At 36.3% G+C, this 21,509-nt stretch overlaps 3 protein-coding genes and 1 long non-coding RNA gene across 4 annotated transcripts; 3 read left to right on the forward strand and 1 right to left on the reverse strand.

Moving 5' to 3' along the window:
- The first annotated feature begins 1,099 nt into the window (after positions 1–1,099).
- On the forward strand, positions 1,100–4,999 carry LOC126784513 (uncharacterized). Its single transcript, XM_050509977.1, has 3 exons — positions 1,100–1,384; positions 2,204–2,284; positions 4,166–4,999. Exons 1-3 carry the CDS (start codon positions 1,226–1,228, stop codon positions 4,538–4,540), a joined length of 615 nt encoding a protein of 204 aa, XP_050365934.1. The 5' UTR covers positions 1,100–1,225; the 3' UTR covers positions 4,541–4,999.
- A 2,942-nt stretch (positions 5,000–7,941) lies between these two features.
- On the forward strand, positions 7,942–12,309 carry LOC126784512 (uncharacterized). Its single transcript, XM_050509976.1, has 3 exons — positions 7,942–8,084; positions 8,686–9,314; positions 11,918–12,309. The coding sequence occupies exons 2-3, from the start codon at positions 8,764–8,766 to the stop codon at positions 11,985–11,987; spliced, it is 621 nt and encodes a 206-aa protein (XP_050365933.1). The 5' UTR covers positions 7,942–8,084; positions 8,686–8,763; the 3' UTR covers positions 11,988–12,309.
- Positions 12,310–15,135: 2,826 nt separating this feature from the next.
- On the forward strand, positions 15,136–16,954 carry LOC126784514 (light-harvesting complex-like protein OHP2, chloroplastic). The gene is made up of 2 exons (XM_050509979.1): positions 15,136–15,765; positions 16,644–16,954. The coding sequence occupies exons 1-2, from the start codon at positions 15,293–15,295 to the stop codon at positions 16,756–16,758; spliced, it is 588 nt and encodes a 195-aa protein (XP_050365936.1). The 5' UTR covers positions 15,136–15,292; the 3' UTR covers positions 16,759–16,954.
- Positions 16,955–18,841: 1,887 nt separating this feature from the next.
- Positions 18,842–20,794, reverse strand: LOC126784516 (uncharacterized). Its single transcript, XR_007670937.1, has 2 exons — positions 20,538–20,794; positions 18,842–19,244 (listed from the first exon to the last, which is right to left on the reverse strand). It is a non-coding gene; the product is annotated as an uncharacterized LOC126784516 (long non-coding RNA).
- Positions 20,795–21,509: the final 715 nt, after the last annotated feature.

A 21,509-nucleotide genomic window follows, 5' to 3' on the forward strand; every position in this document is an offset into this window, starting at 1 on the left:
AGTTTTCACCCAATTCTTCTTTGACGTCGCAACTGTTAGATTCACACAATTCTTCTCTGTAATGGAAGCCGAGTATAACTCTATAGGCTCAAAATAAAGAGGTCTGATTTTGTCCATGTGCTTTCAATAGTTCCGTTGACAATTCTTTGTTTCATGACATCCAATGGAAGTCGAAGAAGCTCCCATTGATAAAGAACTCTGACATGGCAGAAAACTAAAAATGAGGTTTGGATAAAAAACTATTGAATTGAGAAACTAAATACATAAGCATGTAGGCCTTGGAGATGAGGTAAAGATTGTTACATCATGCAAGAGAATCAGTGGCCAATGGCAAGAGTTTTGGCCTAGATTGCAGAGAACAGGGGTCAGGTTCTTCTCCTCCGATCTATTTTTAGAGTGGATGTATGTGACAATTGAAGACATAAATAGAAAGAAAGCGTTGATGAGTATTTTTTGAGCTTGGTCCGTCGTCAATCGGTGGCCAGATGAGGAGATGTGCCGGAGAGAGGACAAAGCAGAGAGATGCACAAATAAATCTGAAATTCGGTATTTCTCTCACAAGCTATCAATCCCACACGTAGGCTTAATGGTAAATTTCTTATTGATCTTTACAGAACCAATCATTGATTGCCACATCACTAATTTACTTACCGTGATCCTCCATGGCCGTAAAGGGAATAATTTTCGATGTATCAAATCCACATATGCCCCTAAATTCACTTTCGTAACCGGTTTGTTTCATATTCAAGCAATTTTACGAGTGTTACAGTTCATTCCACACAACACCAAACTCGCAATTAAAGGCGTCGCGACCCTCCAAATATCAAGCAAATAACTCCAAACTGTCGATAACAATCAAAACCCTATAGTAATTCCACACACAATCCCTCAAAGGGATCTATTACCTTCCTCTCAAGTTTCAATTTCCTAATGTTTGGTCTCAAAGTTCCCTAGTTCATTTGGATTAGAAGCCCAAAAAAAATATCAAAAAGAAAAAACACAAGAAATCGACAGAGTGCAAGTAGCAACAGTTTGGGTATTGAAGCAATGTTCACGTGGGACGTAATGCCACGATAGTAACCATGTGTCTTTCCTCGTCTGAAAACCTTTATATGTGGAGAATCCCAAAAGCCCACCCATCTTCCCCAATTTCAATTCATAGGGTTTCTTCTTCTTCATCTTCTCTAACACAATCGATCATCGTCAGCTTAAACCTCCTGGGCAGATGGGGAAGAAGAGAAAGTCGGTGGCCACCAGCCTTGATGAGGTGGATCGAAGCATGTACACCTCCTTCTGCAGCGCTGCCAATTCCCTCTCTCAGCTTTACACACAAGCCATGAACCATCAGAAGCTTTCCTTCCAAGCCGGCGAACGTCATGCCCTCGTAAGCCTCTCTCCCTTTTCTCCCCCCTTTCAATTTTTTATTTTTCAAATCAGGGTTGCGTTTTTTTATTAAAGATGTTTGTTTTTTGGTTTGGATTGTGTTGTAATTTTTTGGTTTTGAATTGGGTGATTGGTGGTTTGTGAATTATATTAAATTTTTGAGTTTTATTTATTTATTGTATTGGTGTAATAAAGTTTGCATTTTTATTGATTTTGAGTGATGATATGTATATTCAATTCATCAGAATTGATACAAGGAATAGTGTGGATTGTTTGGATAAGCGAAGAGTAGTGTAGAATTTAGTGGAACTAAACAATGTCAGTCTTAATTTTGGCCCTGTTTATTGTTGTTTAGAGTGAATTGCATGTGACTGGGACTCTAACGTATTTGGTTTTCTGTTCTTCTGAGGAAGCCAGTTTAGGCCAGTTTGTATTGAGAAAAGTAGTCACTTTAGGCCATTTTAAGCTTTTGCTGAACCATTGTGCACTTGTGCCGGACTGGCTCAGGACACATATGGGTTCCTTCCTCTTTGTTTTATAGGCATCTTGATAGTACGTGGGTTATTCATAGTTTTGTGTAGTGTCTACTGGTCAGTGAGTGTCTCAAAAAATGTGTAGAATAAGTTGCTTCCATTATTTCTGAGACGGATTAGTGGTTTACATATTCCTGATCAAAATTCCATTCACTTGCTGTAGCCTTCTCGTAACCAGCAATTGTAACTACAAAGCTTGCACATAATGCTTTCAAATTGCACTACATATATACAATTTATTGATGGAATTTTGGCAATGTGAACTCTTATTTTTTATTGTTTTTCAGGATAAAATTTATCAGTGGATCTGTAGACAACAAGAAGGGGGATCTAGAGTTGCAACAGGCGATGTACTCAACTACCTCCAGGTTTGTTGCTATAAACCTGTCTTTAATAATATTTTGTTGTACTGAACCTGCCTTGTCAGGGACAGTATGCATCTGTGGATCATTGTGGTTCAGGAGTGGGCACCACAATCATGATATAGTTTTTGGGATCCGTCCTTTGCATTGAACTTACTAATTATTGCAGCTTATTCCATGATGAAATTGCACAACACAGATATTTCTCTTGATTACAACTTATACTTTTAAATTCATATATAGATTGTACTAGAGTAATTAAGAGGCTATTGTATACATTACCTTAGGCTTAGGGTACCTTTTATAGAAACAAAATTTGAGTCATTGCTCGGTAATCAGGTCATGTTATTGGACTTTAGCAAAATATAGTACGACTGGGTACTATGTTGTACCTTTAAAAAAGAAAAAAAAAAGAAATAGGATTATATTTCAAAAGAATGGAATGAAATTCATGGATGGCTTTAAACTTATATATGGGCCGCTAAAACTCTTGGACTTTGAAGTTTGCCGACATCTTGAACAATCACATGATTACCTTTTAATGACTAGCACTAAAGGACCCTCCTAATGCTGTATCATCTTCAATTATGCAGCAATGTTTTGTTTACTCAGCTTTTCTCGTCTGATAATTATGATATGTTATGGTTGGTGGTCATCGATTCATGAAATCGTTTGATAGTATGCAATCAGTGAACTAGGGATTGCTTATCAAAATATTTGAATATGTTCCAAGATATTGTCGTGTGCGTTGTGAAATAATTTCAATGGCGAGAAGCTGCTTGCCATTAATACATGTCTTTATGAAACAAAGTGGTTTGATTGCATTCTGTGACTTGATTTTAGTAACTTGATCTCTCAATCTAATTTATTTTCCTACCTTGCACGCCATTATAAGTGTGTAATGTTCCTGTATCTGTGTGGACTCTCTCTCTCTCTCTCTCTCTCTCACAAACGTACTAGCTTCATTTTTTATTTACTTTAAAAAATATCACGGTTGAGAGGAGTTGCAACTCCCACATTTTGTTTCTCTGTTTTTTTGTTTTTTTTCTTTATTTTACATTTACCATCTTTGCCTTTATATAAGATTACTTGATAAGGGAAATTTTTATTAGATAAACATGCACAGGTTCTAGTAGCGGGATTTGACAATGAAAATATTGAACTGACCATCTGTTACTTCTTTTTAAGATTATCGTCATACTCGTCCCCACTGGAATTGGTGGGGATTACGAATATTAGCTTCTTGCTTTCCAGTCACAGTTTGTTTGTGATAACTCAACACATTAGTAATGGTCTTGGTCAGTAGGAACTGTCTTTGGTTGCATATATATCCGGAGAATGTTGCTCTAGGGGAATATATTCCTACTAGAGATGGCAATACACCAGCCAATAATTTAAGCCTTCTTACTCGATAAGTCTGTGGACACTGAAGATATGCAGCAAAACAAAATTTAGGAGAAGCAACCTTTGCCAATGGAATGGCAAAATAAAAGAAAATCGTCATCTCAGCACCAGTTTTGCTTAGCTTTTAAACATGAAGTTGTTTTAAGATGGCCAATTCATATTTTAGTTTTATCTAATCATTTATGAGTCTATTTTCAAAATGGCCATACCTTTCTATGGCGGGTTCTTATACTTCCTATATTATATTTTTTGTTACATTGGAAGGCATCAAACTCCTCATTTGTCAGCTTCCCTCTCCATCACCACTTGGGATAGCCCCCTAGGGCATCGTCAGATACTTTGAAACGAAATTTTAGCAAGGACGAAACGAAATTTTAGCAAGGACTCATTTTAGTATAATTCTAAAGTTTATAGAGTCATACATCTGTTGTTTATTCAACTTTTTCTTTGAAGCTTATAACATACTTTTTTTTCTCCATTCAGAATGAGTTGGATTATTGTGGGGAGGACCCATCATTGTCCCCTAGAGTGGCAGGGCAACATCAGCATACACCATCGTCTCTGCATTTTACAAACTCGGGTTTTCCAATATCTTCTGGCTCATCTGCTCCTAATAATGGGCATGGAATTCGTACTGAGCAGTGTGATCATCAGTCCAAGAATTCAGTCTTTTCAAATGCTCTGTCGAGCCCTGTTCGTCAGAGTCTTCAGCACTATCACATTTCTTGCCCAGGCACAGGTCTGCCATCTGCCCGGAACAATGAACCTAACTTTCTTCAACCAAATAGGGATGTCAATCCTCCGAGTTTCAACGACTCTTCGATGGACATGCACGCAGATAGTCCTGGTCACTACTGAGTATGGTTTGATGGTCCGTCCAAGTAGCCTTTGCTGTGGCGTGGTCAAAAGTTATGGAAGACATTAGAACGTGAAAAAAACTCCTCTTTGGTTCAAGTCCAGCAACGGAAGAAGCACCGCGTGGAAGTGGTAATCCAAAATTTTATTTTACCTTTACTGGTTGGAGATTAAATTGGTCTTTTCCATCTTCTGTAAAGTATCCTTTTGGTCATTATTGTCTTGTTTCAGTCTGTTTTACTAAATATTATGCTTGTATTAGGAACTGCCTCTAATGTTGAAAGATTGTGTCCGGTGAAGGTGCTGATTCTGCTTGATTTACGATTGAATATTCTGGCTAATGAATTGTAGTTGATTATTATTCATAGTTTAAATACAGTTATGCTCTATAAGTGAAAACTCTAAATTGTACGATTGATGTTTAGTATGAAAAGAGTTGCTTTCCTCAGCACTTGAATTGAAGTTCTCATATTAGCACTTGGCAGTCCGGTTGCTATGAAAATAGAGGGATCCAAACACCATATGCCAATTCATTTTCATCAGAGTAGATGAAGGTACTTAATAAGTTAGAATAGCTGTTTACATTCCTCGCCATCTTGTGTAATGGGGGTTGCTGGGTTCTATACTTCTATTACGACATTCGACTTGACAAGTCTTAGAAAATTGATATGCATATACAGTAGCCACCCTAAAACTTGAGCAATTTGAATTACTACTACTTCGACGTTTGCATTTAATTGGCCGGTGCAGTCCATGTTAATGCTTTTATTATGATATTTGGATATAGGCCGGGGCGGCATGGTTCTGATACAATAATGCATGTGGCTGGCTGGTTTTATCTGCAGGAGGGAGCCTTGTGGTTAGATAAGCAGAGCCATAATTTGAGAATTGAGCTTTATGTCGTGCGCGCTTCCTATATCATTGAGAAGAAAAGGGAGTTCTGTGAGCAATAGGTTCACAAGTATCCTATTGATCGATCCCCCGGCCAGGATATTAATAAAGTTTGAGATGAATCAAATAGTTTCATATTATTGATTCCCCATATTTCCATATAAACTTGGATCTCCTCTTGCATGAGATTTTGCTATAGCCTATATGCATCAACTTGTTTTTCTTCTTTTTTTTTTTCCTTTCTGAAGTGATGAAGCAATCGATTGCATCATATCCATGCACGTTTTCTTTTATCGTAAATACTCTGTGACAGCCGTAGATGCCTCGAACTGATCGTATGCGGTGATGAACCAAGTCGCGAACTGATCGATACAAAACTCTCTTCTTTCTGTAGCTACCAGTGGACGGTGTTGCCACTTCCCAGAGGTCACCGCCCCTTACAGGAGGTCTCAGTGAAGGGCAGTGACTGTACGTGATGGGATCCGGAGGTGCTTTTAGTACTCGTCTGGCTACTGGATGCATGTGTGTGTTATGGGGCTGTAGTGGCCAGAGTTCTGAGAAAAATGGGGCGGTTAAGGTAAATGGTATTGAGAAAGGAAACATATAAAATGGTACGGTGGACGTATAATGAGAGCTGCTACAAAAGAAACTGAAACCCTAGTAAACCACATTGAGATATATCTTCTTCCATTGATACGTATGCGACTTTGGCCCATTTGTATTTGTTTAAATGGAATGTGAGAAAATGAAAAATGTTTTAAGTACAAGAAAGATTCCATTTCGAAAAGGAATTGCAGCACCTTAAATATATTTGTCTGATTAGATTCATTAAGCTGTGAATCTTTTCTTCTAGCGATCTGTTGACTGTTAAGTTGGTCTACCAAATTTATTCACTTAAACACGCGTTCGATGGTGAAATTTTTGGTAGCCGTAACGGATGCTTGAAGGCCCTGCTGACCCGAAGTGATTTAGAAAGATTCTTCTTTATCGATGGTGATTGGTCATGGTATCCATAGCGTTGCTTATTTTTCGGGCTCAAAAAGTCCCATGTCTTTCTTGGTTGGACCAACGGTGCTGAACAGTGGCAGAGCCAGTATTTAAGTCTACTGGTGCACAAAATATTGTAGTACTACAGAACTAACATTAATTTTATAGTGTTTTTAAAAATGATTTAAACAGTAACCATGTGCGCAAGTTACAACTATACATGTTTAGTAAATATTAGTAAAAATATATAACGTTTATCTTTATCAGTAAAAAAATGATGTTTATCTTGATTTTTAAATAAATTATCAATAGGTATACTTACAAATTACATGAAGAATAAGTTTATATAAAAACCTCAAGAAATTAAAAAAAAAATGCTAGTGCTGCTGGCAAGATTCGAACAAGAAACCAAGGTTTTGCAACCAAACTGTCTAGTCCACTAAGGTAAATAGGTAGCATTGATCATTTCAGACTCTAGCTAAGTGGTGCACGGGGCTCCTAAATGGCTCCGCCCTCGGTGCTAAACATGGTTTATGTGGCCAGTAACAGACTGGACCAACACCAGTTAGTAAAGTCAATTGCATTGTTTCGACTTAAGTTGAGTAATATCGTTTATGATGGTGTATGTAATGTTCTAAATATCTCGATATATTCTCGATATATCACTTATATATCCCCGATATTAAGAAAACGATACGATAAGTTGCTTATCGGTCTATTATATCAGTCAATCTGAAAAATCAAGTCAAATGGGTTTGACCTGACATATTGATGTTTTTTTTAAATTTTGTTTTAAAATCACGTCGTTTTCAAAAAATAATTTAAAGAAAATAAAATTTTCGTCGATAACATTCGATGACGAGAGAGTTTATGATGAATGATCACCTTTATTTTTATTAATTAATATTATTTATGTATTTTAATTGTCAAAACAATTAGATATTTTTTTATGAAGTTTATTTAGTACATTTATTTTCTATAAGTTTTAATTTCTCAATATATTTTGGTATATTTTGATGTATATGTTTATAAATATATTAAATTTAATTAAAAATTAGTAAAAACGATAAATCCGATATATCTCGATAAATCCGATATATCTCGATATATCCCAGTTATATCTTTATTTTACAAAACCGATACGATGTTCATAACCGCTATTTAGATCATTGATTATATGCATTAAATGAGATTTATAATAATATATATTATATTCTCCATTTTCAGGAATTAGTATCATTCCCTCCCCCAAATCACCATCCTTTCCATACACATTCCCATCCAAAAAAATTATTCATGAAGAAATGAAGATCTGTTTGATTCATAGGAAAAAAAACAGAAGAAAAATGAAACAAGTGTCAATTTTAATCTCAAAAGACAAGAAAATGGAAGTGGAAATGAATATATAGAGAAAGAAGTGCGACGACCCATCGCTATCATGTCACTCTCCTATTTAACCTTTAAATAATAGCAACCATAAAAGTAAGCTCCCCCCACCTCTTTTTCTCTTTGGTTCCTTTTTCCATTCTCTCTCTCTCTCCTGTCCGATTCTTTTAGTCCGCGCCACCATCCACCGAGCCACAGCCGCCGATTCCCACCACCGCGAAACTCCTCCCTCCTCTTCTTCTTCCCGGAGATCTCTACTTCTTACTTCTCCAGCTCCTCTCAGGTATTTGATCTGATTCTCTGCTAAAGCCGAAGAATTTATTGCTTCTTTTTTTGTTTTTGTAAAAAAAGAAAAAGAAATATAGAAATTTCAAAATCCAGGTTCATATTCCAAACTCTGTTTTGATCTTTGAATTCAGTGTTTTAGCTAGTTCTGGTGTTAGCGGAAGTTGATTTAGGTCTACGCTGGGTTTGTTTTCTTTTACGTTTTGAGAATTGCATAGAATTTGAAAGAGGTAAAAATTTGGTTAAGTTCTGCTGTGATTTATTTACTGTTTGGTTTATTTACCGATTGAAAGTTACTTACTTGAAGTTAATGTGCAGTAATGCTAAGGGCTGTGTCTACTGAGCTATGTGATTGTTGATGTTCTTATTTATATGCATTTGGTTTTATGTATCTGGATTTGAGCTTCCCGTGTAAATTGACTATCTTGGTTGAACATGTTCTGTCCAGTTTGAATTGATATTGGAATTTGCTATGTTATGTGAATTTGATTAGTGGTATGGCATTGAATGGTGTTTGAATTAGTGCACTAGCACTGTGATTTGCGAATGGTAATATTTTTATCACGAGTCTGACGGTGAGTTATTTGTGAATTATATAGTCGGGTGGCGCTGGTTCGTCTTAGGAGAGTGGTGAACTGAATAGAAGGCTCATCTTGGTGCACAGATGAGCAGAACTGATGTTATTTGCAGTAGAAGGAGGAGGGTTCTTCTCGTCTTCGGCTACTGGGTATAGCAAGGGCTTGGCCCTTCTTCTCTTGGGTCACAGGGACGACGATAAACCCATGAGAGTTTCGCCGTGGAATCAGTACCAGTTGGTGGACCAAGAATCTGACACTCACCTCCAGCTGGCTTCCACGAAGAACCAACTTTCCCACGGTTGCGCCTCCTTTGTCTGCTTTGGTCGCGCTTCCGCAGGGCTTGACACTCCATCTCCCCTTAAAGTGGGCCCTACTCAACAGCAGGATGTCTTGCACGAGTCTGTTGCCTCTGACAAAGGCAAGGATCATACTGCTTCTCCTGAGGAGTTTCATACTGCCAAAAAAGTTGTTCTCAAAAGTAGCTTGAAGAAGCCATCAAAAAGGTTATCAGTTTCTGTCGAGAGTTCTAATGAACGTGAAAAATCTAGTGAAACAAATAGTCACATTCTAGGCGATGTAGAAAAAAGAAAGGTGCAGTGGACTGATACTTGTGGGAGTGAGCTCGTTGATATCAGAGAATTTGAACCCAGGTATTTGATGTTCTTCCATTAGTATGAGCGCAGTGATCTTTATAAATTTCCTTATTTAGTCATTTTTCGTGCAATAAGCACAACCATGAACTGGTTGTGTCACGCTGACGAGATATACATTTGCTATTTTTGAATATACAAATGCTGAGGAGAAAAGTACTTAGTTCAGAGATGCATTTAAGGAGCATGAAACCAGAAGGCCTGTGATTTAGAGTGGTAGGGAACTAGGGATAAATCATCAGGGAATGGTAGGAAATTAATTAAGAACCATTTGATAAACATCTAATTTAACAATCGGTTGTTGATGCTCGTACTACATTGCTGATGCTGTGTGTATCAATATTATGTGTGAAATGATTAAGAAAGCATAAAATGTATCCTTTACACTCGAGGCTTTTACAACTTAATAGCTTTACTGTGAGCAGGACAATTTTTCATATTAAAACAGTTAGCTGCTTATTTCTAATATCGTTTTATAGTAATTAGGTATGAAAAAAACTAAAACATATATCCTCCAAGGGAATTTTAGTTATCATAATGATTTTGATTCTATTCTAATTTTAGAGAATTAGTAAGAACAAAACAATCCCCTACTCCTCTTCCTTCCAATTCCAATTAGTCATTACTTTTAATATAAAATTAGTGGAACCAGCTTGCCCATACTACCCGCCCCCGTCCCTGTGCTATCGCCTTGGTAGGAATAATTTTTTTTTTTGAAAAAATGGTGCAAAAAGGACCAATATATTTGAATTCTAGAAGTAATGTGCTTATTGGATTAAACTTGGCTTATTGGTTCTGATTAGTGTTACTACCTATCTCATCTCATTGAAGTTTTGGCAAGCTGAATAGCTGATTTGGGTGACTAAAAGAATTAGAGAACTATGTCAGAGGTTTTTAGATGAGGGACTAATAAGCGAAAGACGTTGTCTACTTATTTATGACGTAGACGGGGATAAATTTATCCACTGGAGATATGTATAGAAAGAATATAGCTTTCTTAGGAAATTATTGTGGACAATCTCTATTCAGAACTAGTCTGTATTTACTATTTAGCAACCCAATTGGTGGACAACCCAAGTAATAGTGAGATTAATCTCTTTGGGATATATATTTCAAGGTTTTTCTCTTTGTTGTCTAAATTCTTTTTAGTGAGTGGTGATAAATTTGGTCGTGTAGGAAAAGAATCTAAGATATGATATGGTGAATCATCTTTTCAATTTTTCTACTTCTGTTTATCACCTTACTTTCTCTTTCTTCCATTTCACCTGCGCACTCTGTTCTTAAACAACTATTCAGTAATACAGATGCTTCATAATTTTCAGATTTCTTTGTATTTGTTAACATTTGTCCCCAATTTGTATGTCATGCTTTTTGAACTTTGTTGCATTTTACTTTTCTGAAATTCTGCTACCTGTTTAAAGTATGGATTATAAGATCTTACAGAAAATTAAGTGGACGTTATGGTTGTGGAGTTTTAAGTTAATTCTAGTGTAGATAATATTTAATCTTCCCATTTTGAACTTTGGAATGGTTGCTTCACAAGTGTATAGAGGAGCAAGTTTTGCCAAGATATTACACTCTTGATTTTTGTGGTAAATGTTAATCTTTTATTCTTCTGAGTTATGCATTGTAGCCCATTTGGTTGATTGGTTTGCTTGCATGGAACTTGTAAGTTTGATGCCATCTTTTCCAGCAAGTTGACCTTCTGACTAGTAACGATTGTCTGTCATGTTATATGGATCTAGTGTGCCTAAACTTTTTTTGGACGATAACCTCCATCGCCCATTCCCCACCTGCTTCTGAAGTAATTCGATTGTCTGCTTATTAGTGTGCAAAATGGGGTTGCACAGTGTCAGTTTATATACAAGGTTGCATAACAGCTTATGCTTTTGGGGTTATCTGGTAAAAGAAGGGATAGTTATCGTAATTGTCCTGGGGTTTAAAATTTACCACTTTAGCTGGTTGGTTCTGTGTTCAGTAATGTTTAGGCGCAATTAGTTTGCAAGTGTGGTATTCTCCTTTTCTTGCCAATTTTATTCTTGTCCTTTTCCTCTCCTATCATTTTTCTTGCGTGTTAAGGCTTACTCACGTGCATAAGTAAACTTGACAGCAAGGACTACTTGGGTTAAGAGAGATAACGCAGGGGCCAGTTGTGCTAAGTTGAAAACAAATACTAAAAGAACAACAGATTTGAAGTGGCGTAAGTGGCATTTGTATGAGAAATAATAAATTATATATATAAATATTTTTTGTTAAACCCTTTGATCAACTCCATAGCCTGCAATGTTTATAAGGATATTTCTTTTTGATTAATGCATATTTAGTTGGTTGAGAGTCATAAGTCCAACGATTGATTGCAAAGATGTCTTACTTTTTTCGTTTTCTGCTCACCTTTAATGGGCCTCCTGTCAATTGATTTCTTGTAATCCATGTTTTTAATTTGATAAAATTTTGATCAATCTGCTATGCCATATACTTGTTGAACAATCTATTTAGTGTACGTGTGTGCTTTGAGTAGGTTTTTGCTTTTTCGCTATTTTATTTTGTATCTGTTTGTCAATTTATTTATATTTATTCTGACTGAAATATCATCCAATTGGCAGTGAAGCAGATGGATCAGATGATGAATTCAACAATGGGAATGAAAGAAGTTGTTCATGTGTGGTTATGTAGATTGGCTTGTACCTGATGATGATTTGGGCGACTACTTTTTTGATGCAACAATGCATCAGGTAACATACCGCTACCAGCCTCTTTGGTTCATTACTTATTTCTGGAAGAAGAAAAGCGGTTTTTGAGTTGATGCGGGAACATCACAATAGCAAGGAGTTTTTATGGTTATGCTCATCACATTGAATAGTTCTGTCTATATCGGGTTTTTCTGTGGGTTTCAATTTTGTCAGTCCAGGTTTGGGACAGCTTTTTGTTTATTATTTTCCATGTGTGACTCCATTGTTCATTATTTATCGTAATTAGTGTGCTTCTTTCCTTTTCACAATTTGGTTAATGATTTTTTATTCATTTCTCTTTTAGTCTTAAAAACTTGGATTCAATCTGAGATTTTGGTGGGTTCCTGCGATTATTAACGTAAAATCTCAATTGCCCAAAGTCCCTGATTGATGTTATGCCCCATAATTTAAAGCATGATATTAGCTTAGAATTAGATGCTAAATGTCTCTACTTTGTGCAAATATCATATGGTTGTTTAGACTGGAGCTCTTTGCCGTTCACCTTCTAAATGTGAGCTCTTGTTCTCATTCCACTCGTTGTACAAAATCTGTGTTGTTAAAAATTAAAAAACCTGTTTGTTTGTTTTGGTTTTGTATTTTCTTTTCTTGTAAAAGAAAGCTATATCCAAAAGATGATGCTCATGTACAATGTGCTGGGAAGAAAAAGGAAAACAATCTGGGATTCATATAGAGGACTTTTTTCTGTGGTGGCTTGACTTGTTAAAGTGAATTGAACATAACTAGAACATATAAACTTGAAGTCTCTTGGTCGCATAATGGTGTGTTTGTTTTTAATAAACATAATGGTGTTTTTCATTGTTTTAGAGCCTCAAAAGTTCACCAATGTGTTATAAAATGGGTGGAGCACCTGCTGATTTATTAAGTTGGTCAGTTGTTAATTACGTTTGCTTTAATCCCTTTCTAATTTAGTGAAATTTACTCTCTTTGCCTGCGGTTGATCTGTGCCTGGTTTTCTTGATGTTACTCGCATTCTCGGAAGCTGAGAGAAAATTAGGGTGTTCAAGTATGGTGCGGTCAAAGGCATTTGCATTCCCTTATTGGTTTTTGATTCAGATATTGGTCAACATTTTTCTGCAACACAGATTGATACATCCTTTGACGAGGGGAAATGTCTCCTATTCGTCTGTTTACTCTTTTATTTTTCAATTACAACCAAAAGCTTGAAGTTGGGATGATCAAAGACGTAGAATTCACCAATATCAGAATTTAGATGGTAGAAAATCATTCCAAATGAGATCTTTTCATTAAAGTTTTGTTTCTTAGCGATTGACAAGAGGACCATGCACAATTGTTTGTTCTTACAATTTTGTTGATTTAAGTGATTACTCATTTAGGCCAGGTGTTTCCTTTTGGGAATTACTCTAGAGTGCTAAGATTCTTTGTAGATTGGCTGCAATCCTACATCTGGTGAATGAAATCCATATTTCGAATTTCTCTAGATGTAATATATACATAGGTGCTAGAAAAGGAAACAAAGACCCTCAGATTGTAAAATTTGTGAATTCACTGGTTGGAAATGGTCTTGTTTGGATGCAAAATCTGCTAACAGGTAGGATGAACTTCTAAATTATCCACTTTTTCGGCTGAAAACGTGAAGCACAAGTTTAAAAGCTTAATAGCTTATACAAGAGTTCAATGAAAAGCAACAGATAATTTTTGAAATAGGGTGGTCTAGGTTAGCAAAGTTATCAACTACCATATTAGCTTCTTCGTGACAAGTTATAATCATATACACAGTGATTATTTGAATGTTCAGAGTTCAGACTGGTTAATCAAAATGGCATTAGAGGTATTGTATCGGTCCTGAGATCATTGAAATACAATTGGGATGAGTCGGCTCATCTCCAATTTAATTGTGATAGCGATGCATGTGCTTAAAACTGTTGTCTATGTTATCAAACTAGTTAGTGCATTTCTACAACTTTGAACATAGTGAGATTTTTTTTTGAATGATATATAGTGAGATATCAGAGGTATAAATACGCTGGAAAATGCATGACCCATGAACAAGACAAATTTTTTTATAACAAACTTCAATCAATCAGATCGTGTCATTTCTATGATTTAAGTTCAAGTTTAAGTTCAAGAATGCCACTTGGTGGATTGATAGTTTTTTAGGGAGTCATTTAGCAAACATCATGTATGAACTTTCAGTAATTTCAGTTTAATATCAATCTAACCAATGATTTTAACATAAAATATTATAATCATAGGTTTGAAACTTTATTATTTGAAAAGCTACTAATCAAAGTTATCCCTTAGATTTTTTTTCCGTTGACAGTAGTCTCGGTATTTAATGTGCCGAAAATTATAATCGTAAAACTTTGAATCAACAGTACAAATATATGCCCTCAATTTCCCACTCTCATCAGAAATTATGGGCCATGCGTAGGGATGACAATATTACCCATCGGATAAGGTATTCACGGGTATTCGACCCTAATAAGGCTGTGTAATAGGTAAAAACAGGGAACCAGTATGGGGATCCCCTATATTCGAAATATGGAATCGGATAACGGGCGGGGATGATATTTTGATCCGCAACCCCATCCATATCTAATAAGAATAAAATATATATTATATATGTTTCAATATTATTTAATTAATTAATATTTATGTAAATAAAAACTTTTTTATAGTTATTATTATTTTTTGAATTAGATTTGTATTGGTTTAAATTGGATTAATGTAAAAAAAAACTAATTTCATCATGATATTAGTTTTTATTTTAGATTTTTACGTTTTTCTATATTTCATATGAATTTTTATATAATATAACAAAATATCATTAACGGGTATTGGGGTCGGGTATGAGAAACAGATTCCGAGCGGGTATGTGGACGGAGAATACCAATTACTTTCTAACGGGAATTAGGACAGGTATGAGAACGTAATTGAAATTTGGTATGGATATGATATTTTGATCCCAGATCCTACCCTGCTCATTGTTATCTCTAATCTTGCACGCTACTCGCTCGCTTGAAAAGGCGCCAAACCTGAAGCTATAGCCATGCAAGTGACTTGTTAGCCAGCAACAACAACGACGACTATATATCCTCTTTTTCTTCAAGAAACTTGGCCACACCTTATCCACAAAAAACCATCCAACGCTTCCAACATCATCATCATCATCTTCTTCTTCTTCTCTTTGATGATAGACAACAAACCCACATCACAACACAACCCAATATTCTCCAGCTCGGTTTAAACCAAACCCAACAAACAAAAATGTCAGTGGCATCTTCCTTCCCCTGCATCAAACTCTCAACCTGCTCATCCTCATCTTCCTCTTCATATTCTTCCTCCTCTTCCTCCTCCTCCTCTACCAACTCTTCTCTTGTGTTCTCTTCCTCCACCAAGCCCTGTTATTATGTAAAGACCGCCACCATCATCAGGAGCTCCCAAACTGAAGGCCCTATAAGAAGACCTGCTGCTCCTTCAGTTAGGGAGCCCTCTCCGCCTACTCTCAAGCCCCCAACACCTCCCTCTAAGTCCCCTTCCCCGCCGCAACAGCAGCAGCCCCAGCCGGCGGCTCCGGTTGCCGGGCTGACGATGGTGGAGGACAAGAATGTGGTGACTCTTGAGTTCCAGAGGCAGAAGGCTAAGGAGATTCAGGACTACTTTAAGCAGAAGAAGCTTGAGGCTGCGAGTCAGGGTCCCTTCTTTGGCTGGGTTGGCAAGAATGAGATTAGCAATGGAAGGTAAATATCTGTGATTTTGGAACTATGGTTTATCTGGTTTGTTATGATTTGTGCACATTAATTAGGCTATTGAAGTTAAATTTAGAGTTGTGAGAAATTGGCATAGCTAAACCCTGTAACTTCAGAGGGCCAAGGCATTACGGATGCATATGGTGATGACTGATGACTCATTGGTCTAGCAACCTAAGAGTGATTCCAAGCAAACTTGTGAAACTAGAAACATATTGTTCAATCCAGGGTACTGAATCATAATTGTAGGAGCTAGAATGGGTTCCCATTTTGGATTGAATCCCTTGGTTTAGGAAATGGAGAGCTTTGATAGTTTTTCTTTTGCTTCAGTGTATTGATGGTTTTACGAACTTGGTTTTTGATAAATCGTACCACTAAAATTATACAGGTGATGTAGTGAAATAAATACCAAATGCATTCTAGAATTGAATGAATTGAAACAAGTAATTTGTAAATACAATTATCAGAACTCGAGGCATTTGTAGATACGTACTTGAGAGTAATCTGCTTCCAAAAGGAAGGGAAACGATATCGAATTGTAGGTCTCTTTTTGGCTCTAAATGTGTTGGCATCTCTTCCTGATCTATTAGCAGTGTCGCTTATTAGTGCAGTACCTGCTCAAAACTTCCAAGGTTTTTCCCATGAACTCTCTAATTGTTAGTGACTTGTTCGAAACCCCTATGTACTTATAAGTCAATTTGCCTCGTTCGGACTCAATTTTCCTTAGTATATGGATTACTTTTTACTATTTGTTTTGTCAACTGTTTTGAATAAAAACTCAAGTTATGTAGTCTGTACTTGTCTGACATAATTTTGTTTCTTGAACTGGTTTGTTGTTTTTTTCGTGGATTTGGGTTTTGACTTTACAGATGGGCAATGTTTGGTTTTGCTGTTGGAATGCTAACGGAATATGCGACTGGCTCAGATTTTGTTGATCAAGTAAAGATCCTTCTCTCCAATTTTGGGATCGTAGATCTGGAATGATGCACAGATGCACTGGCTTGATGTTAAGAGCCATCAATACTTTCATGTTGCTGGAGCTGCTGTAGATGTGTTGGTGTTTCACTTGCAACTTTGTTGAGTAATTTCTTTTAAATTCCATTTCTGATAAATACATAAATATCATAAGCTGTATTTCCACTATATTGTTTACATAATTTCAAGTATAGAAAAAGTTCCTTGGCGGTCTTTGATAACATTTCGGTTTTGTTTTGTTCTTTTAGCTAAAGAGAGGAAAACATATGGGAAGAAAGAGGGAGATGAAATAGATGGAGTGGAATTAGACTAAACGAGATTAAACTCAAAGCAGTTCTAAATCGATGCTAGTTTCTGTTCTGTGAGTTATCAGATAGTATCCATATCTCCTTCACTTGTATCATCTCCCTTCCAAAGTTCCAATGTTACTATTCTTTTTCCCTCCCAATCTCAAAACTGTGCTAATTTAACAAACCAGCTAGTTTGTGAGTACCTATTGGTAAGAAAATGTCTTCTGTTGTGGAAGTTAGAATGTGAATCGAAGATACGAACACAGACGCGCTCAGTTACACCCATCAAGTTTAGTGAACAAAAATTCATAGTGATCACTATCATCACCAACTCACCATCAACCGTTCTGCTCCTAGTAGTAGGTATTCTAGCACTAGTTCTGTTGTCCATCAATAACGGATTCGCCACTGTAACTCAACCAATACAGCATTCCATTGTGAGCAAAACTATTGTTGTGATTGACTTCATATGATTCAAACTTTGATGGAGATGAGACAATTGACAGTCTCAGGAGAGAAACGTATATATAGCAAGGAAGTCGGCCACAAATTTTCAGCCATTACTGCAGATCAATAATGTTGGTGCTCGTCAATGTTGATGATGGCCATCTCCACCATGGCTAGCCAAACAAGCTGCAGTAAAGATCAGGCAGACGTAGAAGCAAGAATCGTTATTAGGATATCTAGCAGCAAACTCAAGAGATCCAGGTTCCTCAGATCTTATTGGTACAAAAGAATAAGGGATGTTGAAGTTCTTGTGCTCCCTAGCATTTTCTGATTTCTGTTTACGTGTACATGCGTTGTTATACACAAGATATCAAGGCCAGGAGATGTCCAATAGTGGCGAGAACTTGAAGCTGTTTCTCAAAAGTTCAGGATTCATAATTCCAACATAAAATCACAAATACAAAGCATTTCATGGGAGCTCAATACCGCTCAGAAATCAAGCTTGATCCTAGAAAGCATTGGAAAAGCAAGAAATTGTGACCAAGTTATTGAATCAGTGATTCGCCAATAAAGGGGAACTGTTCTCTCCCTCCTGCAAGTAAAGAATTGGAAATTGACATTTTAAAGAACTTGGAATGGAAAAGGAGTATCAATGGAACAAGTTAGGAACTTGGCCAACCATGGGCCATAGCCTATTAAACTGACAATTAAGAAGAAACTTGAAGGATATACATTACATAATCGATATTGCAACACCTATTTTAAATATCGGATATATCGGCCGATACATAGATGATATATCAATGATATTTAGAAAATGATACGATATCGCCTATATCGGTTGAATATATTAGTCAACGGTCAAATATCGGTCAAACTCTGATTTTTTTCTTTCATTTTTTAATATTTATTTCCTCTCTTTTTAAAAAAATTGTATTTTTTTTTTCATTTTTCATATATATTTCTAATTTTTATATCTTTTGTATATATATTTTAAATATATATAATGAAATTCGAGCCTAAACAATCATTCTTAAACACTTATTTTTATTATTAGGTGCTGTTTGTGTACTTTAATTGTAAAAAAATAAGTATTTATTTCTTTACTTTACTTAATACCGTTTGTTTAGTTTATTTAGTACATTTTGAAATATAATTTTATAAATTTTATTGAAAATAAATAAATTCGATAAAACCGATGCATATCGATATATCTCCGATATATCGTTTTACCTCTTAACCGATACGATACCGATAAGCGATATTTAGACAATTGATTGCAACTATGTTCAGGTTAGAGTTTGCTTGTCGGACTCTAAACATAGAGTTCTAGCATTTTTGTAAAGGACTAAAGGTGTTCTAGAGCGTCACATAAAAGATGCATATTCCATATGTCAGAGCCTACACTTGCTTCTGCAATTCAAAGAATCTAACAGAATTCTAATAGAAATGAGCATTCAGCAGACTGATCAGCAAATCATTCCTTAAACATCTACTTCCAGAATGCATACACAAGAGTGACCAGAAACAGCATGCAAACGACACGCATTCCTTTTTGCAAATATGACATCCTTGCCTCGAGTCTCTCGACCCTAGCCTCCACTCGAGTCATCCGCTCTTCCAAATTAGCAAGTCTCGCTGCCCACCTTATCCCTGTAACATCTATGCCATCCTGGGTACTTTGTATATAATTTTCGCCCTGTAGCGAATCATCTTCCCACGCTTGATACCGACACATGTTACCAGAAAAAGAAAACCCTGCAATAACTGTCCAAATTAAAAGAAAGGTTGCAAAAGAACATACTGTAATTCTGTATAGCTAGTCAATCTTCACGAGTAGATGATCAAGATAGTGATTCTAGTTAGATTTTGACAAAAAAAAAAACAGAAAAAGAGAAAATTCAGCTAGATGAGGATTTTTAACTTGTCTTGCTGATATTTAGATGGTCAGGGATGTAATCAATCTGATAGCTGTTGAGTAGTTTGCTGGCTTGATGCAGGGTAGACAAACAGCATGTGAGGATATGATTATGGTGGGTTGGGCAAACTTAATAGAAGACAGCAGAAAGGTTTCAGAAGAAAGAGTGTTTTTAGCTGTAGACGGGAAAAATAGAAAGAGGGAGGTTAGATAAGAAAACTCAGGCACCTAGCTTTGTAATGAAAAAGAGGTTTATTTCACTCCAACCTGATTTGCGAAAACGTAGACATATTTTTTATGCTCCCTCTCCCAAAACTATAATCCCAACACTTAAATAGACTGAAAGCCATTGCAGTCACCATAAAACTTAAATAGACTCTCAAAAGCAGTAGATTCATAAATGCCCTCACAAAACAGATAAAGGACTCTTGCAAGAAACTAAAACTACAACAGAAACTTTACTGTGGGGCAAAAAAAGCTGGGCTTAGTCCTAGGCTTCCAATAAGGATATTTCTTGTCTAACCAACGTGTGGATGCTGCATTATGGCTTCTTATCAATATACTCTTGTAAATTCATTATATCAGATTGTCAGCCAGGGATTAAGTATCCTATAGCTGTTGTGAAATTTACAAGTCAGATAAATATGGCTTCAGAATTTTCACCAGTATAATTTTCAGTAAAATCCAGACATTATAATTTTATCAGGGCATGAAGTTCCCCTGATCAATTACAGACACGATCAAGAAATTTCGCATCCGTCTTGCGGTTTATAAATTATTTAAGCTCTAAAAAGCACAACAGTCTAGAGTTTCATTTAAGATGAGCTAAGCTGCAACAAGTAAAAATAGCTGGAACCCAGATTTCATAACGGTTGAGCTATGCAGGGTCCGAAAATTCATATGAATATGAATGCAGTGCCTATAACCCAGTACAAGTTCAACATGTATCGTTCGATAACATCATGTATCTCCGTCAAATTTACACTAGTATTACCTCAAATTGCCTAAAGGAGGGGGCATATGCAACAGGCAATCCAATTCAGTTTTCAGTTTCTGGGTTCTGTTAGATATTCGCATATGCCATTCAACCCTATTTGTGGAACAAAAGTAAAGACCAGTGAACTGAAACATACCTTTAAAGAGAGCCAACAAGAGGTAGAAGGGGTTCTTGCGAGAGATGAAACCCAGTGTCGCCAGGGGCTTCTGCGAATCAGGGATTCAGGATCCAATATACCTTTTGGAAGAGAGCCTCGAACAAATTAGCCTCGTGTCACCCACATCTTATCAGACCTTGATACCCTGTGAAGATAATTATTATTTTTTGTTTAATTGAGGTCTGGCTAAATAATCAGGGAGGAGGGTGTTTTCACAGTGATTTTGGCTAATAAAGCTTCTTTTTTTCTTTTCTGTACGTTACGTTAGGTGATCGAAGAGAAATGAAACGAGACTATATACTCATTGAATGATTATGGGGCTTTTAATACTAATATTAATGTATCTGGGAGATTATTTAGGTTATTAGAATATTATCTAAATTAATAACATATTGACTTTGGCACCGGAGGGTCTTTTGCAGTACATCTCTTGCCAAAAGTCGATTGTCTAATTCAGGGAGACTATGTCATTAGATCATATGGTATTGGTCATAATTTATGTGTTTTGATATATTATATATAACACCCGCACCTAATTTTATGTACCTCATACTAAAATTAATAATTCTAATACAGACGCATGATGATCAAAACATATAGACAACTAAGAATATATTTTGTAGTTGTATTCTGTGCAATCATGCATACAAACATTTCTCAAAGATCTCTAAATAACATCCTAACATAACTGAAGGCTGTTGTAAATCCGGAACACACTCAAGTCAAGGCACTACGAGAAATACATAAACGCTAAAAACTTATCAATTAAAATAAGTCCATGTAAATCTAAATACAATGCACTCTCTTTGTTTGATGTAATGGCACGAAAAAACGACAAGAATATATTGTCAAGAAACATTTCTCGACTAGAGAGTAGCCAAGAAACAATCGTCGCCGGTCACGCGCCAGCCACGTGCTCCCACTCGTCCAAAGTCCAAAGAGACAGAGAGC

Source organism: Argentina anserina, chromosome 2 (genome assembly GCF_933775445.1).
Source record: "Argentina anserina chromosome 2, drPotAnse1.1, whole genome shotgun sequence".
Lineage (NCBI taxonomy): Eukaryota > Viridiplantae > Streptophyta > Magnoliopsida > Rosales > Rosaceae > Argentina > Argentina anserina.

Excerpts from the sequence above, each read along its gene's own strand:
- LOC126784512 (XM_050509976.1), top strand. The coding sequence starts at position 8,764 with ATGTTATTTGCAGTAGAAGGAGGAGGGTTCTTCTCGTCTTCGGCTACT. Across the intron at positions 9,315-11,917 it reads ATCAGAGAATTTGAACCCAG|TGAAGCAGATGGATCAGATG; the intron begins GTATTTGATGTT and ends TCCAATTGGCAG.
- LOC126784513 (XM_050509977.1), top strand. The coding sequence starts at position 1,226 with ATGGGGAAGAAGAGAAAGTCGGTGGCCACCAGCCTTGATGAGGTGGAT. Across the intron at positions 1,385-2,203 it reads CCGGCGAACGTCATGCCCTC|GATAAAATTTATCAGTGGAT; the intron begins GTAAGCCTCTCT and ends ATTGTTTTTCAG. Across the intron at positions 2,285-4,165 it reads ATGTACTCAACTACCTCCAG|AATGAGTTGGATTATTGTGG; the intron begins GTTTGTTGCTAT and ends TTCTCCATTCAG.
- LOC126784514 (XM_050509979.1), top strand. The coding sequence starts at position 15,293 with ATGTCAGTGGCATCTTCCTTCCCCTGCATCAAACTCTCAACCTGCTCA. Across the intron at positions 15,766-16,643 it reads AATGAGATTAGCAATGGAAG|ATGGGCAATGTTTGGTTTTG; the intron begins GTAAATATCTGT and ends TTGACTTTACAG.